Raw genomic sequence first — 15287 nt, forward strand, 5'->3', positions numbered from 1 at the left:
CTCATACTTAAAACAGAGACAAAGCACCAGCACTAACCCTTTGACAAAACAACAATCCAAGAATACTGTAACCCAGCCTCTCCATTCCTTCCAAAATATCTCACACGATGAATTTATGCACCTGGTCAAAGCAAGCAGGCCTGCCGGCAGCCCTTCTGGCCTTTGTCCACCACAAACTTTCAAGACGATTCTTTTAACAACCATTGCTGCCACTCCAGTAAGAAGAATTATCAACAATTCCTTAACTACCGGAAATCTTTACAGAAGAACTCGAACAGTCATACATACGCCCTTTATTGAAGAAAACAAACTTGGACCCGCTGAACCCTGACAACTACAGACCCATTACAAATGGACCTTTCCTGGGCAAACTGATAGACAAAGCAGCGTTCGCCCAGATGTCACAATTCATTGAAGAGAATGACATACTTACAGACTTACAAACAGGTTTCCGTCCGGGGGAGAGGCACATAATCTGCCCTCCTTGCCATCTGGGATGACCTGAAGAACACAGTAGACCGAAACGGGGTTGCTGCGCTTCTCCTCTTGGACCTCTCGGTTGCCTTTGACACGGTTGACCATGACACTCTGAAACAAAGACTCTATGAAGCCGGCATAGAGGGGACTGCTCTTGACTGGATCGTGTCCTACCTTCAAAACAGAACTAATGTCATCCATACCCCACCTTTCTCATCCAAACCATACTCCACCGAAGCATGGGTGCCTCAAGGCTCTATCATCTCGTGCATGCTTTTCAACATCTACATGAAGTCATTACCGGTACTGATCAATCAATTTCACCTCACGTGCTATATCTATGCATTTGACACACAAATACTCCTCCAACTGGAATGCCCCAAATACATTGGAAACTCAATTTTCAGTTGTCTCAGAGCCGTGGATCAGTGGATGACTTGGAGCTACCTTAAATTGAATGCTTCCAAAACAGAAATATTCACATGTAGCGATTGGAAACATTATGACCCGCTTGCCGCTTGGCCTGATTAACTGGGATCACCACCTCAGGTATCAAAGGAAGTAAGAAACCTCGGAATGACCATGGAATCCAAGCTATCGGTGAATGCCCAAGTGGACAAACTAGCAAGATCAAGCTTTGTCACTATAAAAATGCTGCGACAAATTTTACCTCATTTGGGATTTCCACACAAGGTCCAAGCTACCATCTCCCTTGTTCTGTCCAACCTCGATTACGCCAATAGCCTCTACCACGGATTACCTTTAACGACCATGAAAAGACTACAACAGATTCAGAACTCGGCTGCCAGACTACTCTTGCATATCAAACTGCAAGACCACATCTCACCTACCTTGAAAGCCCTGCATTGGTTACTGGTTGCCAGAAGATCCACGTTCAAGCAGCTTTGTATCACCCACAAACTAATACATGGAATGGGACCGGTCTTCATCAGGAATAAAATCACCAAACACATTCAACAAAGGAACCTCTGCTCTAAAATGGCACCTCATCTCAAAATCCCAAGATACAAGAAAAAAACCATGGGTGGCACATCCTTCTCTGTTCAAGCAGCCAAACTATTGAACCCTTTACCCCCCAACATAAGATCCACGGACAGCCCCCTTATCTTCAGAAAACTACTCAAGAATGAGCTCTTCCCCACATAAGCACCATACGCAAACAGAAATTTACAGCATATCCCTCTGTATATAATCATTTATTTTTACTATAGGTATGTAACTATTTTTGTGTATTGCTTTGCATAAACATGTAGAATAATTATGTTAAAAAAAAAGGTACAATAACACTTGAAAACCAGCAACAGTCTTGGATTATTGAGTATCACTTCCCTTGTAGGAGACAACATCCACTGACAGGAAATCGTTCTACAATGTTGCTGCAGCCAGGGCCTCTGTAAATGGATCTCAGATTTCTCTTGTCAAGACCTATTGATTCCTAAAGGATTGTTTTGATGGATATCAGAAATCCAGAGTAGTATCCTGAAAGTAGTGTTAATGAAAACAAACTTTGAACTAATTCTTTTCAATTTGTGAATCTGGGATTGTATATTCTACTGAGGTTGCCCTATGAAGAAATAGGAAGCATAAGTGCCTAATTTGAGTCGGTGTTTGCCAGTGCTCAGCACCAGAACTTCTGTACACCAGTGTTTATGGTAGTCCACCACATAGGGGTGCTGTTTGTCTAACTTATTAATGCAATATACGTTAGGCTTGGGTGCCTGGATTAGTCCAAATTGTCACACTTGTAGGATTGTGATGGTTAGTTGCGTTGGTACTAGCGCTGGTTGGGGGTATGGGTGGTGCAAGTTGCATTGGAGAAGGTCTCTGGCACCTGATAATTTACAAATTAGGCACTAGAAAGCATTCTTAGAGAGACTTATTGCATATGTATATATGATTGTCATGTATGAGTTCTATAGAAGCCAAGTAGAAACAACTACTCATCTTCCATAAGAGAGTGTGCAGTGACGAAGCCTGAGTGTTCAGACATTAACAGTTTCATATCGTAGTACAGAGAGCTAGTTACAAAGAGATAGTGCTAAGGTATATCAATTTCATATCAAAGTTTTACTTAGCACTCTTTATGACAAGTTACTTAAGATTAGGGGTGGGTGGAACTCGCAGAGTTTTACTTCACGGAATTCCGCAGACTTACTTACAGATTCTGCAGAGCTCCACAAGTGGTGCAATGCCAGTCCATTATGCTACTTGCGCTGATTTTTAGCACTAGAGACTTGTCCTAGGCTGTAAAATCCAAACGAACAGCACCATGCGGCACACCAGAGGATGCTGCATCTTTCTGCCCCTCGATAATTCGAGCTGCATATTTCAATACACAAGAGGCAACTTTCTCAATGTGAGTGAGAGTAACCTGTTGGGACTGCCAGCCCTGAGAAATCTCACCGGGAGGCGGTCTTTCTTGCACGCACTCACCAACTTAACATTGGAGAGCCACGCACAAGAAAAACTCTGCAATGTGGTGGTTGGTGGAGTTCTTGCTGCACTCCACGCTCCAAGCAGAGTATGGAGTTGCCAAAACTCCACGAACTCCACCAGCGGAGTTTACCGCCCACCCCTACTTCAGATCTTTTGGCATGCAGAGATCCACTACATCTAGCTGATCTCACTGACCAGCTATAGCAACGAAGCAGAATAGTAGAGGCCTGTGTCTCTATTTATTACCTTGTACCATTGCCCTGTCCCCATCTTCTACCACTGTCTCTCAGATCCTCCCTCTGTATGTGGTCTCTGGTGGGGGATGAGAGAGGTGTTGAGACACGGAAAAGAGCATAAGGTCAGTGCAACCTAACAGGCCAGTATGAATATGGTAAATTGTCTCTTACCTCTCCTCTGCAATATTCACAAACTTTTGAAACATTTCTAGATAATGCACTTGAAAAAGAAAGGCTTGACATCCGGTCAGTTTTTGCAAATGGATATCACTGCCTGCTGAGTGACTTCCCTACTTGTTCTGGTGCCAGTGGAGCCATTCTTGGTGCTTCAGTACTATCCCATAGGGATACGTCCAGCTAGTGATATATTACCAATGGACGATGCTGGGCTGTTTAATAGTGTGACCCATCGCTTGCTGTGTGCATGAGCCCTGAGAGTCTGGAATGTGAGTTCTTCTTAATAAAACCTAAGGAAATACAGCAACTGGTTCCTGGAAGCAGAAACGATTCAGAGAAATTACAAAGTGGCAAAAGGCCCTTTTAAGGAAAAAACCTTCCAAAAGGCAATGTGCATCTGGACCAGAGACCACCAGGGGAAGTACAAACATTATGAACAACTATTGGATAATATAGGCCTCCTCGAGGGCTGTGAAACAGACAGAGAACCAAGTATGAGGAAAAATGGAAGAAAAGAGGGAGAACTTACATTAATAAAAAGACCAGCAAGATCAAAAATGTGATCAAAACTGTTTAAAGTTGACATTGAATTACGCCATTGCATGGTCTGCTGTCTCAACACATGAAGAGATGTGGAGGTAATTTTGGGGTATAGTGGCAGATACTGGGGGACATAGCTGCTAGATCTTCGTCAAATAGTACTCACAGGGACCTAAACAAATGAGTTTCCTATAGAACACTACAACTATTAAAGGAATAAAGAGGACATGGGTGCCTTACCTTCATCAGTAGATAAGCATTTAAGGTTGGTCCTTGCATGTCTATCTTCTGGTGAATGTAAGGCCCCATTCCTTTGTCAGCCCTTTCATAGTTGTGCTGCTCTGTAGGAGATATTGGTACTCATTTTAGACTTATTGAATGTATGTCAAAAATCTCTAGAGGTGGTGTCCAGTCGCACCACTCCTATGGAAATGAAAATCCAATACACATACTGGAATTCAACTTCGAATCCCACTGAAAACTCCCAAAGCAATGCACAGACTTCATCATGCTCACAACGTGCCCAAGTTTCTGCCTAAATGATCCACCAACTAACTTTTCCTACCCCCTCACACACTGATAACCTCCTTCCTATGTATAGAGTTTGTAAACCGAGCCCATTTGCTTTTAGATCGAATGTGTGCAATTGTACTGCTCTCCATGATGATAACACTATCGTTAGTAGCTTACAGAACACCAAATCACACCAAAAAATCGAATTTGGGTATCCAAGCACTTGCAAAAACCATCACAGAACTGTAACTGTGTGTGTGATTTCTCAAATAAGGAGTAATTGTTTTATGTGACTATTAACTACCTGGTTTGTGGAGTACATTTACTCAAAATGTTTTGTGCTAATCAATAAATAACAATAAGCGGCAAGATCTTTCCATGAAGACATCACCACCCAAAGCTATTTTGTTGTGCAACTCATACTGTATATCTGGCCACATGAAGAATAAATAGATGCAATTCTTACCACATAATCATGTTGACAAGCTTCATTATGATCTCGTTTAAAACATTGAAAAAATCTGCCATTAGTCTTGCCTGTTCTCCCATCTTCCCCATGGAAATCCCGAACGCTATGAAGAACCCAATTAGACCTAAGGGTAAACCAAAACATGCAAATGGGTGAGGAGACAAACATTACTCAGATATCCTGAAAGAAAACAGTTCAATTAATTTCTTGACATTTAACACGTTCTGGTCATTAATTTGGAATATATTGCAGAAAGACCCCTGCTCACACCCTCACACAACATTCGAGTAGAATGTATTATATACTGTCGCAAACAACACTTGTGTTTCAATCTAAAGATTATACTAGAGAAGCAGTATCAGCTGCCAAACGTTATTGTTTTTTTAATTGCGCTACAAATGCGTTGAGAACATCAGAGAAAACTGACAATATTGGCAGTGCATGACAATATATCACACCTATTGGTAGATCTCCAGGATTTAGAAAACAGCTCGCTGTGAGAGAAATCCGGGAAACCTACAACTATATTTTAAACTAAGGTTGTGAAAAAGGGCACTCTGGGTCTGAGGCAATAATAATAAATACATCTTTATTCGGCTTGAGTAGTAATAAAAGAGTGCAAAAAAGTCATTCAGTGCATCAATAACAGCAATATCCATTTCCAGCCTAGGACCGATGGTCGTAAAGTAATATTACATACTTCAGTAAAATTCATTCACTAAATCCAACAAAATGGCATCAAATGCCAGCAAATAAACGTTAAACAGACACTTAAGAACATCAAAAGAGGAAACTATAAACCATATAAATTCCTAAATTAAGGTGCTTTTCTAGCGGCCTTAATTTCCGCTGCGCAGACCTCCAGGGTTTCCAAGTTAACTAAAATATATAACATTCATAAGTGCGAATTATTTAAAACTAAATAAAAAACAACCTAATATCAATTCAAAACAGCATTAAAATTTACAAAAAGATTTATCACATCATATAAACAATTCTGAACAATATGGTAAAAACAATTCCTAAATTGCCAGGGACATGCGACTCTTTGCATGCGGTAACAGCTCAGGGAGGTTCTCACTCATAACGTTTTCTAATGGCCAGAGATACCTTTATTTAATTGGCTACCGCAATACAAATATCAGGGGTAGCCAACGTGTGCAAGAATTTAAAACCATCAGCATATGTACAGGGGGGATTTTCTTCAACAGAGGGACTAAGAATATAAGCCTTGCTGTTTTATATAAGGTGCAGAATAAGATAAAGTGCAAAGTGCTTTGGCTTATGAGATAGTCACACGGACAAGGTGAGAGATCATCCGCCCATCCTTTCTGGCGTGGAAATGCCAACAGAAAATGCACAGTACCTAAACGAAACCTAGATGAATAAAATCTAATCTGCAGATTAGTTGTAAATGTTAAATAATATTGCAATTGCAAAGGGGCAGGGTACAAGTGCCTAAGGCCCATCTCGGCTAGTTGGAGATCACACATATGTCCCCTGGAATAAAACACCTCTTTGATAATGGCTTTAGCATTCAATCAAATGCTTTCGGGATTATGATAAACGTGCCCCAGTCCTATTTCATAGTATTTATCTTTCAAAAACTAAATCCATGGTATTTTTAAGTAATTGCCAAAGTTTGAGAATCTGTGATTATTTCTAGTGAGAACATTAGTTCCTCAGACAGCCAGATTTGAGCCCATAGGAGTAGGGGAGTGAAAATATGCGATCCTCAGTATCCCAGTTACTCATGACATAGGCGTTTGGGGGCACTATAAGGCGTCATCAAGAGCCCTTTACTAAATTTATTTTCCACTATTTGTAACTGGCGGTTTTGTGATGTCCCCACACCACTGCCCCATATGTTGCAACGGAAAGGCATTTGGCTTTGTAAAGGGTAATTATTTCCCTCACAGGCTTATGGCCTAGTTTGCATGCAAAGTGAAATAGCCCATCCAAGGCCCTAGTTGTATGATGGGCTCTTGCTGTCACAAGTAGGTCTCAGCTTAGCTTATTGTTAAATAAATTCCCCAAGTACATAAAATTCTCAACCTTTTCTATTCTCTTGTCCCGTGCTACGAAAGTCTTGGATTTTGTACTCGTTGGGCAGCATACCATTAAATATGATTTAATAAAATGTACTTTTAAATCAAGTGATGGCACAAAATCAATGAAAGTATCAAGGGAACTCTGAAGGCGATTCACTGTTGTGGCCATTAACACCGTATCCTCAGCATAAGATAGTAAAGGGACAAATTTACTGCCAACTTTAAGAAAATCAAGTTTTCTTTTTAACAGAGAGGCCTGCAAACCATTTGTATATATTAAAAACAGAAAAGGGGCTAGGATGCACCCTTGGCGGACACCCTGTGTTGAGGCTATTGGGTCCATTTTTTCCCCTTGAGTGGCGTATCTTATGAAGACTGAAGTATTAAAATGTAGCCGACGAATGAGTGACACCAGTGGTTCTTCCACACCTAAACTTTCCAGCATATCCCACAATTTTTCCCGGTTAACGGTGTCAAAGGCACTGGACAAATCCATGAAGGCCACGCGGATCTAGCCCTTCCTGGCCTTCACATATTTGTTAATAATTAATGACAGATTGAGGCATTGCTCAGTCGTGCCTAACCCCCCCTCCTAAAACCATATTGGGTTTTAGATATCACTCCTGTGATAGTTGTCCAATTCTTCAAACAGGCGAGGAGAACTCTACCCAGTACCTTAGCTGTGGCGTCAAAAAGCGAGATTGGCCTATAAAAAGTTGGGTCACTATTGCCCTTTTTAAAAATGGGAACCACTATTGCCTCCTTCCAGGATGAAGGCATTGGACCAATGATTACTGCCTTAAATCCATTCGTCAACAGGGGTGCCCACAAGTTTGGATTGTTTTAAAAAAAGTCAAAGGGCATCCCATCAGGACCGAATATACGACGTTATACTGCATACCAGCACTCCGCATTTTTCACAACGAAAATGCAATTGCTCCGCGATACCATTACCCCGCAAACTTTAACTCCTAATATGACTTTACCACCCATGTCTTTACAACGCAAATGCATGTCTGGTGAATTCATAAACGGTGTAAAAGTGCTTTACCTTTATATACACATATGTATATATATATATATATATATATATATCCTTTTACAAAACGTCCATGTGACAGTGGGAGCACCTTGAACAGCTAGTGCCCGCGTCGAGACCAGGACAGGGTCTCGCGAAATTAATCCTCAAAGACAAAGAACGCGGCACTCCTCTTGATGATAAATGTTGTTTATTCAATTCGTGACTTCCTGACTAGGAAGTCACAAATTGAATAAACAACATTTATCATCAAGAGGAGTGCCGCGTTCTTTGTCTTTGAGGATATATATATATATATATATATATATATATATATATATATATATATATATGTGTGTGCATTTCTATATATATGTGTATATATATATATTTTTTTTTTTTATGTATTCACCCCAAAAACAAAACCCACCCTGATCCCTAAAATTACCCCTGCACCCCAAAACTCTAACCCACCCTGACCCCTAAAATTACCCCAGCACCCCAAAACCTAAATGCACCCTGAACCCCAAAAATACCCCTGCACCCCCACACCTTAAACGCACCCTGAACCCTAAAAATTCCCCTTATCCCACAAAACCCTAACCCACCCTGACCCCTAAAATTCCCCCTGCACCCCAAAACCTAAACGCACCCTGAACCCCAAAAATACCCCTGCAACCCAATACCCTAACCCACCCTGATCCCTAAAATGACCCCTGCACCTCAAAACCTTAAATGCACCCTGAACCCTATTAATACCCCCTACACCCCAAAACCCTAACCCACCCTGACCGCTAAAAATACCCCTGTACCCCAAAACCTAAACTCACCCTGATCCCTAAAATTACCCCTGCACCCCAAAACCTAAACACACCCTGAACCCTATAATTACCCCTACACCCCAAAACCCTAACCCACCCTGACCCCTAAAATTACCCAGGCACCCCAAAACCTAAATGCACCCTGAATCCCAAAAATACCCCTGCACCCCAAAACCTTAAATGCTCCCTGAACCCTAAGAATTCCCCTTTTACCCCTAAACCCTAACCCACCCCGACCCCTAAAATTCCCCCTGCACCCCAAAACCTAAACGCACCCTGAACCCCAAAAATACCTCTGCACCCCAATACCCTAACCCACCCTGATCCCTAAAATTACCCCTGCAACTCAAAACCTTAAATGCACCCTGAACCCTAAACATACCCCCTACACCCCAAAACCCTAACCCACCCTGACCGCTAAAAATACCCCAGTACCCCAAAACCTAAACGCACCCTGAACCCTAAAAATACCCCTACACCCCAAAACCCTAACCCACCCTTACCCCTAAAAATACCCCAGTACCCCAAAACCTAAACGCACCCTGAACCCTAAAATTACCCCTGCACCCCAAAACCCTAACTCACCCTGACCCCTAAAATGACCTCAGCACCCCAAAACCTACACCCACCCTAAAAATACCCCAGCACCCCAAAACCCAATCATACACAACCCTAAAATTACCCCTGAACCCCCATAACATATACCCCTACACCCCAACCCCAAACATATGCTTTTACCATTCATGCATTTACAAAGAATTTCGTTGTAAAAGCATGCGTGGTAAAAGCATATAAAATGTAATGCCATGCGTTGTAATGGCATTGCGGAGTTATGGTATTTGCGTTGTCATGGTATGCGGGGTGATGGTATGCGGGATAAAAGATTTGCATACTTCTCCAGCCTTTTATGTTTGGGGTTAAAAATGCCAGTAAAGTGGGCTACCCAATCATTTTTTTTTTTTTTTTAAATAAAATTTTTATTATTCGCAACCGCCTGTGGGCTACCCAATCATCTCCTAGAATCAATGAATCCATCTGCCTAACTTCTTCAATAAATAATGGGGGATTCATAATTTCCGGAAAAAAAATTAGTGTCTCTTAGTGCTCCTGCTCTCTCTAGATCTTCCCATGCAAAACTTCTCAGTTCTGCTTTCCTACCCTTGATTATGGTTTTATATTTTACAGGACATGGCATGAAGCACCCTTCTCAAATCCTTATGGCCCCTAGAACAATCGGAGTTAAACCACTGGGCCTCCTGGGGTTTCACATGCTTCGGCCTCCTCGTCAGCCTCTTGGCTACCTCTGAGCAAAGTGACCCGAACTTCCGAACCATATCCTCTGGGGGAGAGTCTGACTGTAAACACCCCATTATTGAAAGGGAGCTTCCTATGATAGGGGACAAGTCTTACCCCAATTCGGTCTGACTCCCTTATTCCGGTGGTAATAGATCGGGAGATCATCACCCTCCCCCACCTGGGTCTTCAGATTGAGGGAGACAATAAGGGGGTTATGATCACTCACGCAATGAGGTTCTACCGTAAAATCATGAACGAGCCTGGAGTAATTTCTAGATATTAACATAAAATGGATGGAACTAGCCCTGCCACAGCCGACATAAGTGGGGCACGGCAGTGAAAGATCCCTTGCCCAACAATTTATTAGGCCTAAATCATTCCCTACTAGAACAGAATTTAAGGCTTCTCCCTGGAATGAATGAAGAAACTGGCGCTGGGGCTTTCCCTCCGTGTCTTCCAGCCCACACAAACGTTGAAAGCTATGCTTACAGATTGTACAATTAAAATCCCCTACCCAGAGGATGCATAATGGCTGTCACTTCCCAGTGATTTGCATGATCTCATTATGTAGGGTCTCAATAGCATTACAATTATTTGGATCATAGATATTATGGTACCAATTCAGCAGGAGTATTCCGACCTTGGTTAGATTAAGGATCATGATTAGATGATGCCAGGGTGATGATCTTATGCTAATGACTTTTATAGATCCATATTTTACTGATATGAAGACAGCAATGCCACCCTTGTCCCTCCCTGCAACAAAAGGTAATGCAGGAACACAAAAGGAGCGATATATATCATCTTTAGACCAGGTTTCCTTGAGGCAAATAAGATTAAAGCCTCTGATATAGCCAATCCTTGTTCCTTATCTTAGAACGAATCCTGTAATATACCACAAAATAATTTTAAAACGGGTAATAGGATTTCTCTGGATTTCTATACCCCTGACTCTATTGGTGGGGGCATGGGGTAAGGGACGTACTAAAGGCGCAAGCCCTGTGTATAGATGATCTACATTGTCAGTGACACTCCCTAGGTTGTTACATGCCTGTGCCGCGCCCCCCTCCTCAACTACTTCTCTGGGATAGGCTAGCAGTCAATCAATATCAGTAAGGCCTTCAACATATGTGAACTATGCAAAAATTGGAACACAAAAGCAGATCTTAAAAATTTAAGTGTACATTTAAGAAAGAAAATGGCAAAAATAAAGTAAATTGTTAATCGCAAAAACAAGAATTAGCAAGGAGCAACTTTATTTATTGTGAACACTTGGTATAGCGATTGGCTCACTCCCAGAGCAGTATCTCGCGCTGCGCGGCTCTTGACAAGGGTAGACATTCTAAAAATAACCAATTCTTTAACCTCTTCTTAAAGGTAGTGAAATCTGGGAAGGAACTAAAATGCCCCCATGTCTTAAGGTATGTATGGGTGGGGTCACCAGAAGCGCCTTATCCGAAAACCTTAGACATCTAGGAGGCAGGTAAAGACTGATTTGTGTGGACAGATAGACTAAGAAGGCCTTGTGGCGTGCCTTGTGTGTCAGGCAACATAGTTTAAATTTGACATGCTTTCTAAAAGGCAATCACTGAAGCTTCCTAAGAATCGGGGACGAGGGCGCCAAGAGGGAAGATTGTAAATCAGCCATGCAGCAGTATTCTGGACCACCTCCAGCTTAGACAACAAGGTGCAATTTACTGATACCAGCAAAGTGTTCCAGTAGTCCAGGCGACTGATGATGAGAGCTTAGACAAGAGTTTTCCTGGCAGTGTCAGAAAGCCATGGGAAGGCTTTTTTTAAGAGCCTCATGGTGGCAAAACAGGTGCCACATGTGGCATTAACTTGGTCCTTCATGGATAGTGATCGCTCTAGATTAGGTGCAGGGGCTGGACCATATTCTGGGGGCCACCAGTCAGCTGTCTAAAGCTCTGTGGCTTTGCCAAATAGCATGATCTCTGTCTTATCGCTGTTTAATTGGAGACAGTTGTTATTCAATGAAAGTGTAATTTCCCTCATACAATTTGCGGGTTTGCCTTTCACCTTGTCTGGGTCAGGGCCGGAGTAGGTGAGAAGTTGAGTATCATCTGCGTATGACAGAATCTCCCAACCCGCATGCTTTCACGATTTGGGCTAGTGGCACTTCACAGATGTTAAATAGAGTTGGGCTCAGGCACTATCCCTGGGGCACTACCTTGTTCATTTGCATCAGTCATGACTTCAAAAGGTCCAAGCAGACTTGTTGCATTCAATAAGCAAGGAAGTCCCTGAGTCAATGTAGATCCCTACCATGAAGCCCAGCCTCGTGTAGTCTGCGGGTTAGGATGAAGTGGGAGATAATGTCAAAGGCTGACAACAGATCCAGAAACACCAACATGACAGGGGTTCCAAAATCTAGAGAGAGCCTGATGCTATCAGCAACAGCTAGCAATGCAGTCTCAGTGCTGTGTAAAACCTAATTGCACAGGATCCAAGATGTGGTGCTCTTCAAGAAAGGTTGGACTGGCAGACTGAAGATCTCGTGGCACTTAGGAGGCCTCACACACAAACACGGAGACGATCCAAGATACCAATGCAAATAAATCCAGTTAAAAATTGCCACCATAGAGGCCAGAGACTATGTAGAAGCAAGGAAAAGATGATACAAGAGGCTCACGGTGGACAAGTTGTGGATAAATTAAAGTTGACCGTGAAAGGAATTCAGGCTATGCATAGAGATAGTCTTTAAATGAGGGATCAACAGTAGCAGATTGAAGACAGGGGAGTGAGCAGTTTGCTATAGAGTTTTCCAAGACGGCATGGAAGTGGGGAGCCTGGCTACTTACCGGTTATCTTTATTATCCTTAGTCAGAGGCATCCTCGTTACAATCATTACAGTCATTACTTTTTAGCAGAAATAAACAGGAAGTAAGATAGGTCTCACCCACCCCTGGATTTTATGACACCTTACCGTATGTCACTTCCTGAAAATACAAAGCCCATTTGAAGATCAGTATCACAGGGTGGGGTGCGTGGATGGTAATGACTGTGACAAGGATTCCTGTGTCATCTGCATACATTTTCCCCATACCAGTTCCTCTTGGAAGATACTAAGCCGGAGAGCTAAGTATATTTCAAATCTGTCAAAAAGCGTGGGTGAAACAGAATAGACCTGTCGGAGTCCACAAAAAGGAGACAGCACATATGATGTAAAGGTTACTAAATTGACCACTGTTTTATTGTGCACTCAATAGCATGAGAGACTCTCTTTGGGGATGATGTCTCTGGTGGGGCTAACTATTATGATGGGTTCTAGAATGTGGAGAGTCCTGCCTGGGGTTGCGCTGTATAGATGTGTATGTCACTTGCTCTGCAATACACAAGTTATTATAATAACCTGGCTGTGTGTGTCTCCAAAAACCACCTGCATCTTGTTAGAAAAAAAGGAGATGATTCATGCTACAGTTCTACTTATGCACCTGCATTATTTCCAACCAATCCAAAAAGACAGGATGGGCTTTTGTGTAAATGACTGCAAAGAGAGCAAACATGACCAACAAATATCAGCCCCCCCAAGTCAAAGCTAAGCCTATGCCTTGTCAAGAATCCTGTCCTGATAGGTCATAACACTGCTGGGTTCAGTGCTTAATTTGTAAAAAAAATAAGTGCCAGGGCTCTCGTCAGGAGGCCACTGCAGCTTGCACCACATTGTCTCTGCCATGGTTAATGGAGGACATTTGTAGAGTGCATGGCTACCCGGAAGCGTCCCAGCGCTACGAACTGACACGGAGGGGACAGAGGACTAGGGAAACAGAGCGGTCTTCAATTGCTTACGAAATGCCAGATGATTGGGGACTGTGCAAAGATGTAGAGGCAGAGCGTTCCAGAGTTTGGAGGTGTTATAAAAAAACAGCCGGCTGCCGCTTCTGGACCTCTTCATCCTGGGGATCTCTGCTAAATACAGATCGTCTGACCGGAGTTTCCTATTTGCTTTATAAGGGCATATCAAGTCTGAATTAATGGGCGGACTGATCCCCTGCACTGATTTATGTGCCAGGCATAAAGCCTTGAATCTAATACATTCCTGCACTGGGAGTCCATGGAGGGAGCCAATTGTTGTATAGTAACAACACAACAACTAACCATCACACGCCTACAAGTGTGAAAATTCCGACTATTTCAGGCCCCCAAAGCTATAAGAATGGTTTGGGTGGCAGGTAATAGTATTTTTCATGTATATTAAATTAATAACTAACAGTTGTTGGGGGTCATCTCTAAATTACCCAGACCGGCCTTGTGGTACACTGTTACAGGCTCCGGTGTTGTCAATTGAGCACCGGTGCCGAGCCCAGGAAACCAATGTCTCAAATTAAGCACTGGCTGGGTTTCTAAACATTTCTGAAACTAGCATCACGACTTTTAAACCTGCATCCTGTTATATTCCATATAAGTACCCTATATAGGCGCAGGTAACACTGCAACCTTTCACCTATATCCTTCCATACATTACATACTTAACGGTTCATGGGGACTGACCTTTTACCTAGATATGACACTGCATTCAGAACGCGGGTTTTTCCCTGGTTCGATACTCATACATTATGCATGAGGCATCTTGGAAGCACAGCAGGACTCACAGCAGGATGAACATCTCCTGTCTGATATCGATGCTAAATTTCAAGCCCAATGTCATCCTTTACGACAACGCAGAATGGGTTTCGTGCTGGTCACAGCACTGAGACGGCCCTTCTAGCAATGGTTGAGCATTTGCGAGGTGTGCTTGATGCAGGTCAAACGGCAGCGCTTATTTTACTCGATCTGAGCGCTGCCTTTGACACTGTCTCCCATCGCATCTTGCTACACCGCCTGCAGGACATTGGCATTTGTGGTTCAGCTCTGCAGTGGTGCCGCTCCTTCCTCAGTGATCGCTCCTTCTGCGTTGCCACCCCTCCTTTTCAGTCCAAGTATCATCCTTTGGACATGGGGGTTCCGCAGGGCTCCTCGCTGAGTCCCACGCTTTTCAATCTGTACGTGCAGCCGCTGGCTGAGGTCGTCAGGCAATGGGACCTTACCATGGTCTCCTACGCTGACGACACTCAGCTGGCGGTGACGATCAGCGGGGATGCCAAGCGGGATGCCATTAGGTTCCGAAGTGGGCTGAGAGAGGTGGCCAGTTGGATGAATAACAACTGTCTCCAACTGAACGCGTCAAAAACTGAGGTGATGATCGTTGGAAGGGATGCGGACCACTGGGGG

The 15287-nt window shown here is 43.0% G+C and overlaps 1 protein-coding gene across 3 annotated transcripts in view; it reads right to left on the reverse strand.

The window, feature by feature from the left end:
* The window catches only part of LOC146809468 (excitatory amino acid transporter 2-like), a 968543-nt gene that overhangs the window by 345242 nt on the left and 608014 nt on the right, over nt 1-15287 (reverse strand). For all 3 annotated transcript variants that reach the window (XM_085616310.1, XM_085616311.1, XM_085616312.1), the window contains one exon: nt 4867-4993. In XM_085616310.1, coding sequence (XP_085472436.1) covers nt 4867-4993 — 127 coding nt within the window. The remainder of the gene's footprint in view (nt 1-4866; nt 4994-15287) is intronic.

This window comes from Triturus cristatus, chromosome 7, assembly GCF_964204655.1.
Source record: "Triturus cristatus chromosome 7, aTriCri1.1, whole genome shotgun sequence".
NCBI lineage: Eukaryota > Metazoa > Chordata > Amphibia > Caudata > Salamandridae > Triturus > Triturus cristatus.